The sequence below is a fragment of the Struthio camelus genome, chromosome 10, assembly GCF_040807025.1.
Source record: "Struthio camelus isolate bStrCam1 chromosome 10, bStrCam1.hap1, whole genome shotgun sequence".
In the NCBI taxonomy this organism is placed as follows: Eukaryota; Metazoa; Chordata; class Aves; order Struthioniformes; family Struthionidae; genus Struthio; species Struthio camelus.
The window spans coordinates 17,642,573-17,663,782 of NC_090951.1; the positions used below are offsets into that span (position 1 = coordinate 17,642,573).

At 45.0% G+C, this 21,210-nt stretch overlaps 1 protein-coding gene and 1 long non-coding RNA gene across 15 annotated transcripts in view; both read right to left on the reverse strand.

Moving 5' to 3' along the window:
• Nucleotides 1-3,978, reverse strand: part of SALL1 (spalt like transcription factor 1) — a 14,659-nt gene extending 10,681 nt beyond the window's left edge. The window contains exons 1-2 of one of the 5 annotated variants that reach the window (XM_068955828.1): nucleotides 3,887-3,978; nucleotides 2,948-3,040 (exon numbers count right to left, since the gene is read on the reverse strand). In XM_068955828.1, coding sequence (XP_068811929.1) covers nucleotides 2,948-3,023 — 76 coding nt within the window. In that variant the 5' untranslated portion in view covers nucleotides 3,024-3,040; nucleotides 3,887-3,978. Of the gene's footprint in view, nucleotides 1-933; nucleotides 1,595-2,947; nucleotides 3,485-3,886 lie in introns of those variants that run through there. The other 4 variants (XM_068955829.1, XM_068955827.1, XM_068955826.1 and 1 more) reach the window with 4 other exon arrangements.
• A 6,341-nt stretch (nucleotides 3,979-10,319) lies between these two features.
• The window catches only part of LOC104146320 (uncharacterized), a 36,006-nt gene continuing 25,115 nt past the window's right edge, over nucleotides 10,320-21,210 (reverse strand). For 4 of the 10 annotated variants that reach the window (XR_694608.2, XR_694607.2, XR_011143236.1 and 1 more), the window contains exons 9-10: nucleotides 19,972-20,091; nucleotides 16,951-18,493 (exon numbers count right to left, since the gene is read on the reverse strand). This is a non-coding gene — a long non-coding RNA (uncharacterized lncRNA). Of the gene's footprint in view, nucleotides 10,438-11,112; nucleotides 11,264-16,538; nucleotides 16,622-16,950; nucleotides 18,494-19,971; nucleotides 20,092-21,210 lie in introns of those variants that run through there. The other 6 variants (XR_011143244.1, XR_011143242.1, XR_011143238.1 and 3 more) reach the window with 3 other exon arrangements.

A 21,210-nucleotide genomic window follows, 5' to 3' on the forward strand; every position in this document is an offset into this window, starting at 1 on the left:
AACTAGTTACTTGTTGCATATCATTTATGCTGCAAGTAATTTCTGCAATTAACCTAATACCTGTTCAGGTTAATCCAGTACAAACTTTCTTAAACGTCCGTATGCTCAGGACACAGTGAGGGGTAAACTTACTTACTCACTGATTGTACCAAAAATACATTTTAAGTGGAAAGCCTTCCTGGAATATCGAACAGCATGAGATTTGAACTTTTAAAAAAGAAAGCAGTAAAAAAATAAATATATGCTGTTACAGTCTGATGAACCCTTTTCTATCGATGTTTAAATGTGAAACCGTAACAAAGTTTAACAAACTAGAATTCAAGTTAGACGCAAAAAATTTTCACGGGGCCGCTCTTCTCATTTACTTAAACACTGCTGAGCAGTACCTTCCCGCAAGTGCCTTCAAGGACTAGCGATGCTACATTTGCCCAAATCCTGCACTAACTGTACATGAATTAGCCAACCTGAATTCCCAGTATGAAAGGAGAAGAAAAGCGCGTTTGGAATTTCGCGTTTTTGCTTTGCAATTTCGAGGCACATAGTGAGCACTAGCGCTGAGCGCAGCTCGCCCACCCTCTCCGGAGCGGCTGCGGAGCTGCTGCCGGGGCTGGGGACCCCGGCAAGGCGCGGAGCTCCGCGCTAACGCTACGACAACACGCAGAGTCCTGAAACACCACTACAAAACACACCCTCTAGGCAACTCGCTCAAAACTTATTGTCTAAGCATGTAAAACAGCCATAACCTCAAACCATTACTGCAGAAGTGCGGGGGGGGGGGGGGGGAGGCTGCTGCAGAGCACACTGCTCTTCCTAGAAAATCACTCGGTATTTTTTGTAGACAGTAAACTTCGTTATTTACTTATTTAACTCACGATAGCCACATGCACAAAAGCTGCACTTCCATGCTATCATTTCAGGCAAAATCCAGCTTACTTCAAGTACATCATTTAGCAACAGGCAGGAAAGCTGCTCAGTTAACATTCCTTTCTCACACTCTCAGTGTCTTTCAATTTGAAAGCGATGTGCAAAATCGGATCAAAAGACTGAAAATAGAAAAAAATGGCTACTTTAAAAAAAGATAACTTGGAGGAGTTTTGATCTGTTCCGTTCACCAAAACCCAAGAAGACAGCGTTCAGAGACGCAATTAAACAAAATGAAGATGTGAAAAAATCCATCTCTGGTCTCCCAGCAAGATAATTTCCATCTCAGCTTTCCCTTCCTCTGCTCACTTTAGGAAGTTCCGAATTCTTTTGTAGGAAGCTGATGAAAGACAAATAAAACCTTAACGTTTTCCACAACTCCTGCTCGAAACTTCAGGAGGAAGTAGAAAGAATATCGGAAGAAAAGTAAGTACGTTCACTGAGATGACAAAGGGGATTAAGCTGAGCAAATGGCAAAACTCAAGCGCACCCAAAGCGCACAAAACTCTGCTTAAAAAAAAAAAAAACACAGAAGTAGCCCAGCAGGAACCAACTCGCTTTTCAGAACCGCTTCGGCAGGGCTAGGCGAAGCGAAGCGGACGCTCATGGATTTGCTGGTTTACGAAGAGGGCGTCCGAGCGTTTTTTGGAAGCAGGGTAATACGAAGGCAGGGCAACATCCCTCCAACTTTCCGCTGGCGACTTGATTTATCGCGCGGAGCCCAGGACCCTCGCTCGCCCCGCGCTGCGCCCCCGGCGCCCCGCCAGCCCCCGCGCAGCCGAGGCGGAGCGGGCGGGGGCTCCGGCTCTCGGCCCCGCGATTAAAAGGGCACCGCGGAGCCGCCGCCGCCGCCGCCGCGCGGGTGCCGGGCCGCGCCGAGCGGAGCCGCCGCGGGGGCGGAGGGCCCCGCGCCTCCGCTTCCTCGGGAAGTCACCGCGGAAGTCAGAGGTGCTTCCGACGCCGCGGCCGAGCGGCAGCGGCCGCTCCGCGCTGCCGGCGCGGCCCGGCCCGGCCCGGCCTTACCTGCCCGCCGCCCGCCCGCCCGCCCGCCCGCAGCGCCTTCGGCTCGCCCCGCCGCCGGCCTCCGCGCAGCCCCCGCCGCTCCTGCCGCCGCTTCCGCGGCCGGGGCGCGCGGAGCAGCCTGTCCCCGCCGCCGCGGCTCCTCCGGCCACTTGTCGCCCCGCGGCCCGGCCGCGGGCGGGCACAGGTACCGGCACGTCCCGCCACCGCCGGCGGCAGCGCCGAAACTCCTCCGAAGTCCCCCTTCCGCGGGGGACGGGGGGGGGACGGGGAAAAAAAAAGGAGGGGGGGAGATTTCACACGCTCCCTCTCCAAATCCTGCGGACACAAAGCCAGCGTTTATTCCTCGCTGCCCGACTTGGGGGGGGGGGGGGGGGCAGAAAAAAACCAACCTTCGGGAGCGAAAGCAAACACCCGCGCTGCCCGCGGCCGCCGACCGCGGAGCCTCCGGCGCGGCGCGGAGCCGAGCCCCAGCGGCGGCTCCGGCAGCCCCAACTTTTCCGCCTCCGCGCAGGGCTCGGCGCTGGGGCGCGGAGGCGGCTGCCAGGGGGCCGCCCTCCCCGGCGCCGGTGCGGCCGGACGGGGCGCCCGTGGCGCGGCTCTCCGCGGAGCGGCCGCCCCGCGGGAGCCGCGCTTTGTTCCTCTGCTCCGCCGGGCACGGAGAGGGGCGCTGGGGGCGCAGCTCCGTCTCCTGCCGGCTCGGGATGCCAGACCGCCCTGCGGAGGGGGCGGGGGTGGTGGAGGGAAAACATCGAAAAAGTAAAAGAGTTGGGGCTTTCGTTGGGAAACACGCGAAACAAAATGCTGAGTTGCAACAAATAAAATAAAAGCCATCATCTGGGACCAAAAAACAAAAAGGGACACCCCCCCCCCCGCACGTAACTCCGGGAGATCCTGCTGTCCCGCTGCCCTTCGCGGCGCAGTCCGCGGCTCCCCGCAAGGTAAGTTCATCTATTTCGCGTGTGTTTGTGTTAAAATGTGTGTGCGGGAGAGGAGGAGAACTCACCATTTCGCTGGGATAACAAGGCCAGATCGGGGTCGGATTGGAAATGCTGAGGCTTCGCCTGCTTCCTCCGCGACATGCTGGCTCAAACATCAGCTGGGGCAGAATAAAAAATTACTAAAAAAAAATCTTCTCAAAATTACGGAAATCGAGCCTCCCCCCCCCAGCCTCCCCAATCCTCCGCGCACCGCGCATGTGTCCTGCTATAATTATGATTATCAATAATGCATTGCGATTAATCATAGAGGGGCTCTTTGAAAGGCGATTGGCACATGGCCAGCTCTATTCAAACCAGCTCGCCTTAATCAATTAGGCGCTGATTTGCTGGAGACCCTTGTCTCTCCGCAGCTCCCACCCAATGAGTCGATCCATGTGGCAGGAGAAGGGGCTGGATTTCCCCAAAGCTGTTTGGATACAGTTTAACCCTCTTAGCAACCAGCTGGGGCTGCATCGCGCCATCCCGGTTACTATAGGAATGTGTCTCCCCTCGCCCTCCTCCAGCCCCGACGGGCTCCCCGGCCTCCCTCCCGCCGCCGCTGCGCTCCAGTTCACTTTTTTTTTTTTTTGGTTAAAAAAAGGCCAAAAAAAAAAAAAAAGCCCCGACCCCCCGGAGGGAGGGGAGGGTTGCAAGTCGTCGGTGGGAGGGAGGACGCGGGGCCGGGGGAGGCCGGCGGCGCCGCGGGCTCGGCGGGGCGCGCAGCCCCGGCAAGTGCCTCCGCGGGCAGCGCCGCCGCCGCCCGCGGGCTCCCTCCGTCCCGCCGCCGCACAGAAAGTTTCGGGTGATTTTGTTGTTGTTGTTGTTGGGGCTTTTTTTTTCCTTTCCCTTCCTTTCCGCATGTTTGCACGGAATCCCCCCCTCCCCCCAATCCCGGCTCTCTCCCTTCCCTTTCCATAGATCACGGGCGCGGAGGGGTGCTGAAAGCAGGCAGGGTCGCTCCGTACCTCGCACGCTCCCGGGACAATCAGGGCGCGCCGGGAGCGGCGGGCGGCCCCGCGGCCGCTGCGCTGCCCTGCGCTGCGCTCCGCCCCGCCCCGCCGCGCCGGTTGGCTGCGCCCGGAGTCAATCGGCCGGCGGCGCCCGGGGAAGCGTCGCGGGGCCGCGCCGCGCCGCGCCGGCGGGAGGGGGCGGCGCGAGCCCGCTCCGCGGCCGCCGCTCGCTGCCGCGGCCCCCGCCGGACCGCTCCGCACTCCTGTTCGCCGCGGCCCCGCGCGGCCGCGGAGCCGCCTGCGGGGCCCGGGCCCGGCCGGGCCGGCCGTGGGCGCTGGCGGAGCCGCGGCGCGGGGCGAACTTGGCGGCTCGGGGAGTGCGCGGAGCGGAGCGGCCCCGTGCGCGCTGCCGGCCGCGCGCGCGCAAAGTCCGCGTGAGCCGCTATTCCCTCCCCTCCCCCCCCCGGGGTGCGAGCGCGGCCAGGCGCGGAGCGGGCGCTGCGCCCGGCGCCCTCGGGACATTTGGCAGCAAAATTTTACTCCCCGGTGTCGCTTCCAGAACGGGGACGTATCCTAAACAAATTCCGTGATCTTGAAATAAAAAGTAGAGTTGCAAAGAGGTTATAGGCGACGCTCTTTTTAATGCATCGTATATCCAGCAATATACACACACGCTGTGGGCAAGGCGCGTTGTGCCCCGCGCACCCCTCCGCATGTCGCTGCTCCGTGCACGTAAAGTTTCGCTGGGAAAGAGCTGAGCGGGGAGAAGCCGGAGCCCGGGCGGCTTTTTTCCCTCCACCCTGACCCATCTAGCGCACTCTCCTCCCACTCCACCCGCTGGATTATTTACTTTGCTATAGAAGCTACTCCTTTTTCCCGTATTAATATTAACAAACTCTCTGTAAAAGCAAGAGGCTGATCAGATACAACTCATTTCAATTTCAAATGAGCCGGTAAAACCTAGAGAGCGAGAGAGCGGAGAAGGGAGAGAGAGGGAGAAATCTTCCCATTTGAGGAACCGCCTCACTCGCATTTTCTTCTCAGTATTAAACGAAAGAGACTGTAAAACGTTTAGCAAGATGGGTGAAAAAACCCAACAGCCGCAAAAACAAACAAACAAACGCATACGAACCGAAAAAGCCTCCCAGGTGCCACTCCAGTATTTAGGCAGCGCTGCAGAGCGGGCACTGGCGCTGCTTTTCATCGCGGCGCGGGGCGATCCCCTCCCGCCCCGCAGCACTCGGTACAGTAGATTTTGAGAAAAAGACAAACGAAGCTATCAGCGGGGATGATGTTGAAGAATGAAGATAATAATGTTGCTATAGGTGGTACTTCACATGACATTATTTTTCACTGAATATTTAAAGAGATGTTTCGGCAGAGATGGATACACTCAGCGCTGGCTGTCACCCGCCCTATCCTGACACAGTGGGAAAGAAACCGAACCTCAACATATAGAAACGCACAAGTTACTAATATCTATACACACGTATATGCAGACAAAATACCCACGCGGATCTATTTACACATCTGTGTCTGTATTTCTAACTGTATCAATCACTCCATTAGCTTCCCACGGTTTCTAATCTAGTTGCTCTCTCAAAATTATTCGCGTTTACAATTTCATTATACATTTGTCGATTAAGCTTAAGACAAATTTTTCCAGATGCGCAGTACCTTTGCTTTGTGGCAGGAAAAAGGCGGCCGTGGACCTGTAATTAAAAAAGCAACAACAGCAGCAACAAGGAGAAAAACAGCGGTTTAGAGAGAAAGAAATTAATCTGGAGAAATTAAGTTTTGTAACTTTTTTTTTCGTTTCTCTGCTCCCTCGCTAGTGTAAGAAGCGACGCTTAGTATTTAATCTAGGACCGCTTGATTATTTATTGTTTGTTTTCGTCTTCTTCACTGGGGGCCGAGAGGGGTGGGGAAAGGGTGGGGGCAGAGCAGCATTTCCAGGGCTAGAGAAAAATCGGTCTTTATTGTTGTTGATAGCAATACATCAATTAAATGTCATTGTCTCTACCAGAAGTTGTGAGAGTTCCCAAACGTAAATACTCTGCTCTTGGGTCTTCCCTCTCGAAGCTCCCAATGACAGTGACAGATATTTTTCCCTCCCCGCCACACCTAGGAGATTTTTTTTCTTGGATTATTCTTTTTAATAGAGGTGGGAGGCTTTCTAATGCGCTTCAATGCAAATCAGCCTGGCTGGAAGACACCCGTGGTGGGGATCGATCTCCAGTTCATTGAGATGAGCACTGAAGGGAGATTGTAAACAGGGGATAATTTGCAGTTCATTCGACTCACAGACGATTTCAATGAGATGCAACACACTAGACTGGATTATTGTTATTAAGGTTTGCGATCAGACACAACAACCTTAACACTCAGGGGTTAAAAGCTACACAATCCCCACATAGTTAAAATGCATCGTTAATAACGATCTGGGGGAAAACCCAATTGATTTCATATTTTCTGCAAATTTTCACCTCCGAAGCAGCTTGCCAGGCGGAGTTTCGCTGGCCCCAGCGAGCTGCCGCCGCGGAGCCAGCCCCAGCCCCAGCCCCTGCCCCGGACCCGGACCCGGATCCAGACCCAGACCCAGACCTGGACCCGGACCCAGACCCGGACCCGCGGAGCCACTCCGGCTGCGCGCTGCTTTCGCACAAAAATTAAAGCACCGTCAAGAAAACGCTGTCGCTGGATAATTGAATCACTCCCATTTTCAGAGTGCCAAAATACCTGCTTTTTAGTTAGCAGGGCAGTTGTTCTTTTTTCTCCTCCTCTTCGCCTTCTATTTCCCCCCTTTTTTAACTCAAAAGATACGTTGCCTAGCAGTTTCAAACGCCGCTACAGTTGACCTCTAAACTGAGCCGTTTTTGAGCTAGCGCAGGTTACATGTATTTTAGAAATGTGTGTAATTAGGGGCTTCCAGATGCTGCAGTCAGCTGGGACCCGGGCTTTGTGCTCCGCTCTCTAATAAACTTCGGCGGCAGCGGCGGGGCGCAGCTCCCCCGGGCAGCGCGGAGCCGCTCCCCGCCGTCGCGCCTCGGCAAGGGGCTGCGCCGCGCTCCCGCTCCCGCTCCCGCTCGCTCTGGGCATCCCCGTCCCGCCCGGGTGCAGTGCAGGTATCTCCACCTCTGTGGACAAGCTGTCAGCTCGCCCCGCTCCTCTGCTCTCTTCTCCTTTTGATTTATTTTCTAATGATCATTCCCCAGGAAAAAAAAAAAGGGGGGGGGAAGAAGAACCAGAATTGAATCTTTCTCCATTATTACTGACAACTAATAATTGATCATTGCTCACAAACATAAGCTTTTAGCCGCATAATTGAATCGTAAGCAATACGGGTTGAGCTCAAGGCAAAAGGAAAAAAAATCGAGCCTCCCCCCTCTGCCTCCCCCAAATCTGCCAGAACCGCGGGGATGGGGAATTCCCCCGCCCCCGAGATAACAGAAGGGGACATGACTAATGCAACAACCGGCCAAGGTGGGATTATTTAATTCAATTCTTTCTTTACACATTTGATGCCTTTTGTTTAACCTGATGGCTGGCAAATTTTTACACCTAGCTGTCCCTTTGAGTTTATTGATGAAGGTGATTCTGAAATGATTATCAGGAGATTTACAGCCATCACTCCCCACCTACGGGAAAAGTAGTAAAATCAATCCCTCAATCAATCAGGCCCCTCTGTGCATATCTTTTTAATCTGCTCTTTTAGCTGTTTTATTACAACACAAGCATTAAATATGTTTGTTTCAAATTTAACACAAATGCCTTCGAAGGACTCTGTCAATTTAGACATAAATCATGAAGTAAACAAGCTAGATGGAAAATCGTCAGGCAAGATGGTTAAAAACTGGGGAATAAAAGATACCTAGATTGCTTCATTCCCTTACCAGCGATATCCCGCACCAGTGTATAGCAACTGTCTGTGTGTACAGCTTATAAGGCAGAAAAATACATTCATAAATATGCAGCACTGCAAGAGACTTCCATGCACTTTTCAATGTGACTATACAGAGAACCAAGAGAGTGCTAATAACTACAAATACTCTCACAACCTAAAGCCTATCATTATTTCCTCCATTTGATTTTTTTCTTTTTTTGGTAGCAGAATGTCTTAATTCCTACATTAAAAACAAGCTTTTTTTTTTTTAATTCAGTACCACACACTTGAGAAAATTCCTATATTTCAGAATTATTACTGATCTTCATATATAACTCTATTCATTATATATCTTTTTCTAGGTTAATGAAAGAAATTAGACGGCATTTCAGGTAGGCAGCTTAGGTCAAAGACCTTCCCAGCCAGTTTGGTATGCAGTGGTCAGCATGTATGGATAGGGTGATTTCTAAAAAGAACCAAGAATTTTATTTTATGCCACAAGGGAAATTTTTCCTACAAGCCACATCCCTTTATATGCTAGTTTAATTTTTTATATCTCAGTGTATCAAAGCCATATAAAGCCACAATGTACCTCCACCAGAAATAAAGAATTTTAGAAATGAAGTGACACAGATTTCTCTAGCCTTAGATACAGAAGTTTAAAAACCACTCTGGGCTGCGAAAACATCTTCCAAAGACATATTGTGGTATCTCCCATTACAGAAATAACTCTGGGTAGGAAAAAAAAAAAGACACTGAAAAATGTACATGTCAAAAGAACAGCCATGAAAAAATACATCTGATATCAGATGATGAGATATAACTAGCTATCAGTCAAGATTTCCTCCAAACATCTTGCTTTAAGAAAAGTGCCTTTATACAGCAGGAAAACTTCACAATCACAATTGCTTTGCAGCTGGGTATATATTCATGAGAGTCTTAGTGTGGATTTTGTTTTTAAATTATCATAGCTATCATTTCTTTAATCAAAGCACCATTTAAAATAGCATAAAATATGGAGGTGGGAGCCATTTAAAACTAAATGAAAGAGTAGGACTGAGGCACATATTTTCTGGGGTTTTTATGGAAAAAGATGTGCTCTTCAAAAAAATGCTCCTTTAAGATTTGCTTACCTTTGAAACAAAATTATGCTAAATCTCTGTAGCCTGCCAAAATAAAAATACAAGGCCAAAAGTTCATATGGCAGTTGTACCGATGATTTTCTACAAGGTAATCATCTAGCAAAGGAAGACCTGTTGTCACAGACAGATTTTTCCCAGTCAAATTAGATTTATAAAGTGCACATTTTTATTTACATTTTGAGATTTCATTCTAATTTGGACAATATGCAGCCACTGCGGGATAAACAGGTCTCATACCTCAGGGGAAACATTGCCTGCATTGGTCCCAAATTTCGTGACTGATGAAATGACTCTGACAACCTGACTCAATTCCATGACATATTTTTGATTCAAACACAGTGGAAGAATTTGTAACTACATACATTTTATTTGCATAATATTGGGATGCCCTGATTAATGTATGGTGTTTACAATGTGAAAATTGTCACAGTCTTTGCATCAACACAAGAACTAGCTTGGCAGCTACGAGTTTCAATAAAGTAAACGTCATATGAATAATCTTGTGCTTTCCATGCCTGTGCTAAGCAGAGTACCTTTGGCACCCAGTTTGGGCAAGTCTGTTAAACGAACCGGTCTGCAGTGGCAACGTGTTATCTCATGAGTGTAAATACATTTGCTCACTGACTTGCAAGCACTTTTCTGCAGCTTGTGGGGAGCCCATTTCCTCACAGAGTAATCTGCTCCCCCAGCCGCAGTTTTGCAACTTTCTTTTTCCCATTTGTGATCATTTAACGTTCAAGTTGCAAAAACAGCAGCTGCCTACCCCAAAAGGTAACTCCGAGTTTCCTGTATCTTAGAATAATTCTGCAGCTGAAAAAGACAGGGAAGAGGGAAGCTCTCAGTTGCCAGCCAACTATCAACTTGAACTATCAGCGGATGCTACATCAGTCACCATGATCCAGAGATGGCCTTGATAAAACACTGCTCCATAAGCCCAAGATCATGTAGTTAGAAGACGAAACTGGCACTTTCTTGTCCTTCCCTGAGTAGAGCTCAAGTAACGAATAATCCAAGTAATTCAATAGAACAATCTTCAAGAAGACCCTTCCACACAATTTCATAAACCAAATTTGGGGTTAGGAAAACAATTTCTATCCTTTACATCCCTTACATGGTGAGCTTTGGGCTATTAGCATGGCTGAACAAGCTATTTCTTGACTCTCACCCTGAATTACATATTCTGCTTTGTAGTCCTTCTTCAAGGAACTTCAAATTCCATCTTAAATGAAGTTTCCAGGATTGCAGGACCCGCTTATTTGTGTGTTGTATGTAGCGCTCTGAAGTCTGGTTGGCTCTTTCCCAGTACTCTGCAGAAACATTAAGCTAATCATCTGAGCTCACTCCTAGCCACAGGCACCCTAGGAGTGCTGCCCAAATAGGAACTTCAAGCTTCATGAGCTTCAGATCATACTAAAGGCAATAGATATAAAGCCATATATGCAAAGACAAACGTAGCCCCAGTCTGTACCGGTTCAGCTATCCAGGCTTCATTCTGTCATGGACACCTTGCAACAGGCGGAGCAAAAGGAGGAGAACCATGCCTGAAAATGAGACAGCATAGGAAAAGCTTGACTCAAACAGCAGTGCTTATTCTACACCTATTTGTACAGCTGCAAGATGCATCATATACACATCTCTGGGTCCATGAAAAGCTACTTTTCTTGCCCTCAGAAGCACGCAATCCTAAGCATCTTACTGGTGAAAGCCCTCTTCATGCAGGAAGCAAAGCACTGACATGGGAGCAAGGGCAGGGCTTCAGTCTACAACTGCACAGGAGCAAATTCCCAGCAAGGGCTAACTGGAATGACTGAACATGTCAGTCCATTGCCCACAACCGCCTGCCACCACCCACCTGGAAGACACTGTTACTATAGCTCAGTGGGGGCAATTAGCAGGTGAGCATTCACGGTCTGCTTTGCACTAACATTAGCAAAAATGTTTGCATGACATATTAAGCCAGTAAGGGATGGAAATCTCAGGCATGGGGCAACAGTGCGTGGTATGGTAACTCCTTAAGCTGTTCCAGCTGTTTGCGAATAAAATATGTGTCTAAGCCCCCAGTCTATACAAACTGATTTCTGAGAGGAGCTGTATTTGTGTGTGCGCGCCAAATCAGGCCCATTACTAACTACAAATGAATATAAACAACGGTTCCGTAGAAAAAAAAAGGTTTAGAGAAGCCACCAGTGACAATTATTAGCATGCAAATAACATACCTCGGAGTAAGATGTCTCTTGTTAATATGTTTAGTTGATACTTGCATACATTTGCACTTCCATACGTTGTAGTGCTTGAAGTCACTCGATCTAGCGCTCAAGTTTCCTCAACCTGGCTTCTTTTGCAGCTGAAGCAGCTTCCACTTTTATGCTGCATGAAAGCACAAGCAAAGCTATCGCATTTAAGAATAACAGTTTCATGAAAACAGAGAGCCAAATGCATTATAAATGTACTGAATTAAGTGGAATTAAACAAAGGATAAATATCATTCATTCCCTCCTCCCCCTTCAGTACTGTCCTGTATGACGCCGTACATGTAATCTCAAACCACAATAACATTGCTGCACTCGCTCTGTTCAAACACTATCATTTACTCTGTTTCACTCCTAGAATTTTCTAATAGCAAAATTCAATTTCACCCAGTGCTGCTCTCCAAGGATTGCCGGACCTGCTGCTCCTTTGCCCCACTTGTAATGGATTACTCTAAGGTAGGACAAGACCTGACTGTGCTCAGTGATGGGAGTCACGCTGAGCAGAAGCAATTAGATAAACTCAGTGCAAAGGTAAAAAGTGAGATGGACGTGAGCCTAATGGGTGAGAGTCAGGTAAATCTGCATTCAGGGCCAGCCCTGCCATCACTGGCCAGACAGAACCTGCAGCTGCGCAGGGCTGCAAAACGTTTAGTAACACTTCCCTGCGCTAGTGACTGTGCATTGCGAAGGGCCTACATTTAATGTTTTGCCTAGAGCAACAAAATCCTGTAGCTCGTGCTGGCTGCCGTAGTGAGAGAAGCCTGCAGGAATCTGTTTGCTGGTATTCATGTGACTGCTTCTCTAAGCAAAACAACTATGACGTTTTAGGAATACGGCTCCTGAAACCACCTGTTTAAATCTATTAATCACAGGTAATCTGGGCTCTTCAAAGGGATTATTCAAAGAGGATATAAATACAAGATAACCAAAGACAAAAACTGTTACTTGGAATATGCGTCCGCTTATTGTGATGGCACACAATTATTTTTGTGACAAATGTAACCAATAAATGTAACCACAGAAAGTCCTCATGGGATTGACTCTCCTTTCAGAAATGAACTGCAGAATTCACTTTGCATTTCTTGCTATCCTGCCTCCTTATTGTCATTCCTATAAAATCAAAGTGATAACTGCAATGTCTAGAAACAGCCAGAACTTAAACTGGAAGAATTATACACAAGCATATACATACTGGGAGTGTATCTGGTTAAAGCAGCCATGTATTGCTACAGAGGGCACGTTGTCCTATGCTCGTAGTGTTGGCATATCTCTCCAAGATTACACTAATTTCAGAGTGAAAAGATGGCATTATGGAAAATTGCTTGGAAACATGCCTGTTTTAAAGATAAATACATGCTACAAAATTTGAAGTTAATTAAAAATATGTTCATTTTATAACAAACCATATGCTAGTTGTTTACATTGTATTCAGTAAATATTAGTGATAAGGCCTAATCTAACACCAGATTCTGCCAAATCCCACATTTTGGGAAAATCTGACTGCAAGCCCAAACTTTGCAGCTCACACACATGTCCCAGTTTATCTAGGTAGCGGCAAGGCAGCACAGATCTGTCACGTGTTCTTAAACACAATTTTTTTATAGGTCATCTTCCGACCTGTGTGTGAAGAATCCTGTTTAAGTGGGCTCTGCACTCTTCCCCAGGGTGGAAGAGAGATCGGCTCCCTTCCTTGAAAGATTTCTTATTCTGAACTCCACAGACCCTGCCAGAGGAGTGGAGGCATGGCCTCACCAAACAGGAAAAGATAGAGGCCAACTGCTGCTTTCTGTGGTCCACAAGTCTCCTTCCACAGCAGAGACCCTGCTGGGACTGCCCACCCGGGTCCCTGCTTCGCTGGGTAAGTCCTCAGGGACGGAGCTGCACCGCCAAGGCCCGCGGCCAAGGTGGCCTTGGAGGGATGGGACCTCTGGGCTCCACTGGGCCTGTTTGCCCGGATCCTGTGATTTCCGGACATCCGGGAGGTTTGTGTATAAAACTTGTCATCGTCTCTGAAGAATACAAGGGAAATTTTGTGAAGTTTCCCTCAAGGCATTTTTTCAAACCACATGGATGTTACTGGATAGGGATTTAGTCTATCCCAATAAAAACAACTGCACTTTTCAATATATAACACACAAATTTATTGAGTAGTTACAAGGCAGTGCATTCTACATTCCCTGAAAATGACAGGCCAACACATTTTTACATCAGACTATTCCGTTTGTGTATTTACTACATTATTGTATCTTTTCAAATTAAACCATTGACATAATTTGGAATTTACTGTGGGGAGAATGAAGGTGCTTGACTGACACATGATGGTGGATTAACTGCGTTAGAAGCTCCCGTTGTTCTATTTATAGCGTTCTCTTTCACTCCGGAAAGGGCCAAGAACTTGAATTTGTGCCGTACAAAATCGCAATACTGCAAGCCCAAACTTCTCTTCTCAGTCTAAATTCATTTTAAATTGTTATGCTTTACAAACTTCCAAATGGGATTCTAATTGTTGACAGACATTTTACATTACATGTGTCTATCACTTTGATTTAATACGCATTTTCAATGAAATTTTAAAAAGGCCTCTAAGGTGGCAATTTAACAGCAAGACATGCTGTGAATTTTAGATATTAAAAATATCTAGTTTTCAAGGTTTTTTGTACTTGTAAAAATGGCCCTCAAGGAAAAAAAAAAAACAGAGAACGTCTGTATGATTGAATTATCAGCAGCTACATATCTCCAAGAATATTACCTACTGTTTTAGCCAGTCTCAGTCATCAGAGGCAAACCAGTTTTTACCTTTATGCAGCATTTCAGGAGTGCACTTCAGGAAGTGTTAACCATGAAGGAAATAAAATGTATTTGGAAATCCTCTGTCTGGTTTATTATATCTCACGACCTGATTTAATTTTTTTCTATAGAAAACACACATTTAAATATCTCTAAGTAATAGGTAATTCTTGCTGAGTTTGATAAGAGATATTTAAAAGGAATTCCAAATATATTCTGAAAGATATGAGCAAAGCTGGCTTTTTTGTGTCCCTAAAAGAGTAGAAATCAGACCTAGGAGAGCATACGTGCTACAGAGGAGACCTGCTCTATATCAAGCCTACTTTTGAAATCATCAGCATTGCAGTTAATGTATAGGCCCTAAACTATAGACATTAACAGCATAGTGAAAATAACTTTGTAACTTTATTTTACTTAAAATTTGTTAAACAAAATATTAGCTATTTTGCAAATACTTACATTTTCTTTACAATATTAATACAAACATCTTAGCTGTGGCTTATTTTATATAAATAGCTTTAAATCATCTTGTTTTAGTGGTCCTGCAGGGTGTCCCAAAACCTATACTTGATGGAAAGGATAAACATTCATTAAACTTCAAAGGCTGCCAAAAACTCCAGTTATTTTGATTTAGGGGAATCATTTAAATTAATCCTCATGTTTGTGTAGAAAATATGTAATGTAATACATTTCTCTGTCTCCAGCTTCAAGTCACTTACCACTGGAAAAAAAAAATTGCTTTACTAATGTTTCCTGCCTTGAATAACTGGAAAAGAAAATGAAGGCTTCATATCCTTTGAAAGAATTCTGGCTTAGTGACACTGAAAAACAAATATTATAATACACAACTGTGTGCTTATATTTTGTATAACTGCTGTTAAGACCAACACAGACAACAGAGTTCATCCGTGGGAGCAATAAGTCCAGATTCAACAAACGTATTTTTTCTTGTTTTTTAAACAGAATAGCGGATTACTTTTTTGAATGGCTTTCTGCCTTAGCACCCCAACTCAGTGGCATGCTAATATGCTACAGAAAACTCATGGCCACCGTTAGAATACATTTTCTTTTTTGCTGAGTCCCTCTTAAAATTGGGCAGAAATTTTAATAGGATGAGCTCTTTTTTTTTGCTTTTTACTTTAAAATTAATCTGCTCCTCAGCTGACAGAATATGTAAAGCATACTCTGTGAGAGGCACAGAGCAAAAAATAAAAGGAGTGAGAACCTCAACTCTCGCAAATCACTGTAATGCCACTGAAGTCAATAGGACTACGTCAATTTACACTAGCTGAGGTTGTGGCCTAATATTTGTGCTGAAATGTTGAGGCTATGGTGGTATCCCTGAGCTGTATAAATATTTGTTGGAAGTCAACTCTCAGGATGCAGGGGGTGGATTGCTCATCACCAAACAATTTGGAACCTTATCGTTTCACCTTTCTTAAGGAAACCCTTCGTTTTTTTGGAGTGGGAATTTTGCCTGAGTAAAGACTACAGATTTGGTCCTTCTAACTTTGTACAGGGATTACGCTACGTAAAATGAAACAGTAATTTTCATCTGGACTTTTGAACTTGCACCAGTCTGAGTGTACTACCCTGATTCGTGCAATGTACTGTACATGAATGACCCGTAATGTTTACAAGATGAATTAGTTTGACTCCAACTTTCTAGCCAGAAAGTAATCAAAGTGAAGAGCCAAGCTATTTCTGAAATTCCAGCTTCCTTAGCTAGAAACTGCATGCTCCCTCTCAGTAATCACTGTATTAACGTGAAATGTGCATATTCTATACTGGAGGACAATTAATAACAGCAGTGATTCTGAGCAGTGCACATATATTAACTGTTCAATCCCTATGCTGCTCTTATGCGGCACACAAGTCTGACCGCAGCATGTGGTGCAGAGACAAAAAAGAAGTTAAAATGTCAGTGAATGATTAATCCACAAGTTGTAGCTTTTTTCTATATTAAGTGCATGGTTACATTTTGACTTCATTCAAAGTCAATACATGTATTCATAGACATATATTCAGGAGTCTTCCTATGCAAATATTTTTAGTAGGGTTATTCATGATTGGTGTCCTTCCTCATAAAATCTTGGAAGCCCGGGTTTATTTTCTCATCAACCATCTTAAATTAAGAACTCAGCAACATCAGAACTATCTTCAGAATAATCTCATCCTATAAAACCCATCAGCCTTTGCTAGATGGAACATAAAATAATAATTATGAAACAAAACAATGTTACTTATGGATTTTCTCTTGAGTCTGAAACTCAAAAGGGGTCACTGCACTTTCCTTCAGAAAACTACCCTCCTAATCTGAAAAGCACCACTTCACATGACGCTGGAGATGTCTCAGAGCCAAATTGTTTGTTTGCTCCTGTAAATGGTTAGCACACCACAGAGGGAGGATACGAAGTAAAGCTCCGATGATTTAGATCAGCAGATGATCTGAACCACTTCCGCCTACCCCAGTCAGTTAAAGTAAAACTCAAAGGCCCCCCCCCCCCCCCAACGCACACCTGATTAGTATATGAGCTCTTAATTTCATGTAAATTAGCATAACCCCTCCTGGTATCTTACTTAAGCAGAGTTATAATGGGACTTACCACCAAGAAGATCTGAGCCGGAGTGTTTTAATGGTGGTTTCATGTGTGGGGGCTGAGAACCTGATTCTTCTTCCTTATGCAGGCTGAAAGCAAGGAAAGCACCACAGAGCTATACATCATCTGAGGAACTGATCTATTGAAGGGACACTACAGATGCTCAGTTCTTCCAAAATTAGTGACACTAGTGTGGTAGAATTCAGGTTGAATGACAGGTGACCACGATGCTGCCCAACACCTCCCTATCCATATCACAGCTGCGTCCAGACCCTATTAGCTTTTATTTCTAGACTAAATTTGCAAATCCAGAGGACAGGTAAAAAAGAGTAACATATTGATAAAATAGCTTGGCAGGAAATTTTTAACATTCACCTAAAAATTAGAGGTTAATAAATGGTTAAATTTGTTTCTAGCTTCTCTTAAGTAGTAATAAATCGATATTTTTGTCTTCTGTCATCTGAGGGTTTCTACAGAAGCACAGAGAATTTCATCAGTGATCTTTCCGTGCTTTATAGCATTATGCCTTTGTACTATTATCCATCTGTATGCTTATCTAATGTGTATCTACTACCCGTATGAAAATAACTATCAGTCCCTTCACCCCAGAGCAAGCATCAACAGGAAGAATGACAATGGCTAGTTTGCACACTTGAAATGGTTTATTTGTTGCAATCCTGTGCACAAGATGTTTATCAGTAAGCACCAGACAGCCATGCAGAAGAAGGAGCCTTAATTCTGTCTGAGACAGCCTCTTATTGCTATTGATAGTTAGCATCAGTGTCCAGTCTGAGAAATGGAACTGCTGCAGGCAACTTCAGTCAAGACACCCTATTGATCTACTGCTTCCTTTGCCTCCCTCAAGCTAGAGAAGAAAAATAAAAAGGGGAGGAAAAGCTTGTTGTATAAGGGGCAATGCAGCCATCTATGACTTACCATCATTCAAAAGGGGTGTGTATGTGCATGGATATTCCTGATATTCAGTACCTCAGACAACTGTAAATCACACGCACAACCATGATAAATATAAATGTCAATGTGTTGGAAATGTCCTTTATATAAGAGGTGTCACTGGAACTACATTTTTAGCATGAAACATTTTTGCTGCTTTTTATTTTTCATTGACTTATTGTGCTTCTGTTATATCCTGTCTAACACAATCAATCTAAAGCATAATATCTGAGAGTCCTATTCATAAATAATACATATTTGGGTCATTTTCATTTGTATCCTACAATGAAGATTTACAAGCCAGAAACAAAACAAGAAACAATGTGTGGAATGCTCTTATTCAGTGGATAAGAATATATTACTGTGATCAATTAATCTGCTTTTCTGTGCATTAGGTGGACATCTTTATGGTACATCCATAAGGGTTTATAACTTAGGAGAGACAGAATCAGCTCAAGGCTCTAGCATAAAATGCATGTACTCAGAAAAGAGAAACTTTTGCAAAGTTTTTTTTTCCAAAGGGAAACGTGTTAATTTTGGCAAACTCAACCACAGCAATACCCCGTCTATCAACATACTATGTCACTTTGCCCTCTATACTACCTCACAAGTTAAATGAAAGACAAAATTGATCATGATATACTGTAGCTAAAAGTCAAAATAATAATTCTGGTGATTCCTCTAGTGCCGTTCATCCAAAGATATTCATATTCCATCACAAAACACGCACACTCATTCTACAGAAAGGCAAAGAGACGCACAGAGAAGTTCCAGCTCACTTTTTTTCTGTTAAAAGTTAGTAGATAAAATTAAGTAAAAATTTCTGCATGAATATAAACTGCAGGAGCAAATCATAACAAGACAGGTGAAAGACAGTCAGATAAACACTATGCTGTATCAGGCTCTCACACAGGAAAATACAGCCGCCTCCATGTCCCAGGAGGGCTGGTATTCTGCTGCTGGGCCACGTCAGAGGAGCCACGGGAATGGACTCAATATTGACGCTCTGCCTGCAGAGAAGAAGTGCGAGTTAGGGCATGGTGAATAAAAAAAATCCCTAATCAGCCAGTGTTACTTTAGCAAGGAAAGTCAGAATATGCAGGAACTTTGCAGGCGACATAGTTGGTGAGAGACAGTCTGGACAAAGGCAGGCATGAGGACAAGGAAGGCTGCTGTGTTAGTTCCCCTCTTTGGCCCAAATGTTGAGAGATGCAGACTGTGCATGTGCTCAGTACTTTGGCCCGTGGTCCTGACTCAACATGGGGCTCGTGTATTAGTTTTCCAACTCTGGGAATTTGCTACAAGTGCATCGCAGATACAAAGTGAAATGAGTTTTGCAACTACAGCAAAAAAAGCAATTTTACATTTCATAGGCCTTTTTAAAACCCTTTCCAATAGAAAATAAAAATAACACTGAGGAAAAAAAAGGCTACATTTCAATTCCCTTTTTTATGGTTTGATGTTGCAGATGTTTCTGGGTCAGAGGTGAACATGTCTTCAGGTGTCAAAAGATGCAATAACCTGAGTCAAAAATGGCCCAGTCCCCAGAACTGTAACTGTGCCAGAACATCCCCACCTTAGAAGCTTGCTGGCAGCAACGTGCTCCAGGTGTCTGACACGGCACAAAGCTGGTAGTCATTTTAATATTTTCCATGCTCATGTAAATGGACTTGATGTGCGTTCATCAAATGTGGGAAAACCCCAATAGAATTTTGTACCATCTGTTTATAGCTAAAATGCCTGCTTTGTTTAAAATTTAGTGCAAAATCAGAAAATAGAATGAATGAAAGTAAGCAGTGGATTTTGTGCCATTCTGTTTTTATAAATCTGACGCTGGGGTCATATCAGAAAATGAAGAAAAGTTCAAAGGCTCATTCTTTCAGAGAGAGGAATATTACCCGAGCCCCACGAAGCTCTTAAATCTGCACCACACGGCTATGCCCTGCAAACGAGGGGAACCCCAGGCAGACGTGGAATTCAGTGACTTCCACAGGACACAGCCAAGGAGCAAGGCCTGCACCGGGGGCAGCCCAATGTCTGCACAGGTGCCCTTGGACCTGAACACTCCAGCTGGCAGCATTTTAGCACGCCTGACTGGCCTCATGCGAGAGGCAAAAACGAGAAGGCCCATTTAGAAAAGCATCAGCTCAGTTTATTTAATACCTAACATTGAATTTGGTGTTTTGTTGGAATTTATGCAAGTTCAATTCAATTAATATGGTAGATGCCAATCAAACTGTCCACCTCTGTTGTGTTGGTCTGGTTTTAGTAAGAGTATTGTGTAAAATACAGTTATGTCTGAGGTCCTGGAAGCGGTTATGATATTAAAAGATTAGCTGTGGTTACAGCGATTTTTAGCATCAGTTAATAGACATCAACTTGTCATCAGAAGAAGAATTTCAGACCTTGCGTCTCCTCACATCCCATATTGAACCTACACTTGCACTTTCCTATGGAGAACTGATAACCAGGCCTGGGAAATTTATACCTGTATTCGAGTCAGACGCGTTGTCAGAAGATGATGTCAAAGAAAATTTCAGAAGCATATTTTCATTATATCCCATTGGGGCACAAGATCTTGTCTTGGGTGAGAGAAGAGTTAACATAGCTGTCAGAGGAGAAAAATATCAGAAGAAAACAAACTGACAAAGATAATCAAAACCAGACATATGCAATCTGAAATCTCATAGGAGATTCAAGGTAAGCTAAAAGGATCCTGTAGTATCAAATGCTGCCAAACCATTCAGTACAGCCTGCAGAGAATACAGAACAAAATCTCTGCAGTGACATGCACCAGATGCTCGGCAGGGCAGGTCAGTATATCTCCATTGACACAGGCTAAACCTGGCCCCTAATGGCCTAAAATAGATATTTTAATCTTGACACCACCTTTGTAATGTGGTATAAAAGCTGAGAAAAAGAGTTTGAAAGTGCCTATGGTCAGTTAATTAGGAAAACAGCTAGTTCACCACATCTACCCCATTTGCCAAAAGAGACAAGTTTTATGTGTTTCAATCAGAAAAGTACAACTCCTCCAGTAGTGTGGCTGAGACATTTACTTTAGAAATGAGGAATCTTATTTCCAAGGTCAATCTGAGGTTTCCTGGGTTCAGAGTAAAATGTTTTGTGGGGCCAAAGAAATATTTACTGGGTTCTAGGGAGCAGGGAGTGGATGTGTAGTTTGAACATATTTCAAGTCAGCCTGGGAGGTCTTTTTGTTTTTACATATTTGTGTCTCCTCAGACAACCTTTTCTTTTTTCTTTTTCCCCCCAAGAAATTGGAAGCAAAGAAAATGATGACGTATTTTGCCAGTACATTTCAGTCGGACCATTTCCTGCATTGAACCAGGGAAGCTATGTTATTGGTACCTCTTCCACAATGTATTTCTTTCCAGTGCATCATACGAAATGATGCAGTTAAATTTTGCCCAAGGGCTGCCATTCCTTCTGTGCTAAACTAGAAGGAGTTTTCATATTAAGCAATGGTTTGCTTTATGCGACCTTTGTCAGTGGGAGCGACATTATATGTCATAGGGATAGTGCTAGGCGGTGCTTGGTGGGCACGGTCATAAATTAAACAGCAGCATATTACAAATGAGCTTCATAATGAGTAGGTGATTGGAAGATGTGCTACTGCATGCTGGAGATTAACATCCAAATAGAGAAACTATCACCTCGCCCAGAAGTGGCAGTAAAAGGTTAAAAGAAATATTCAATATTATCAATC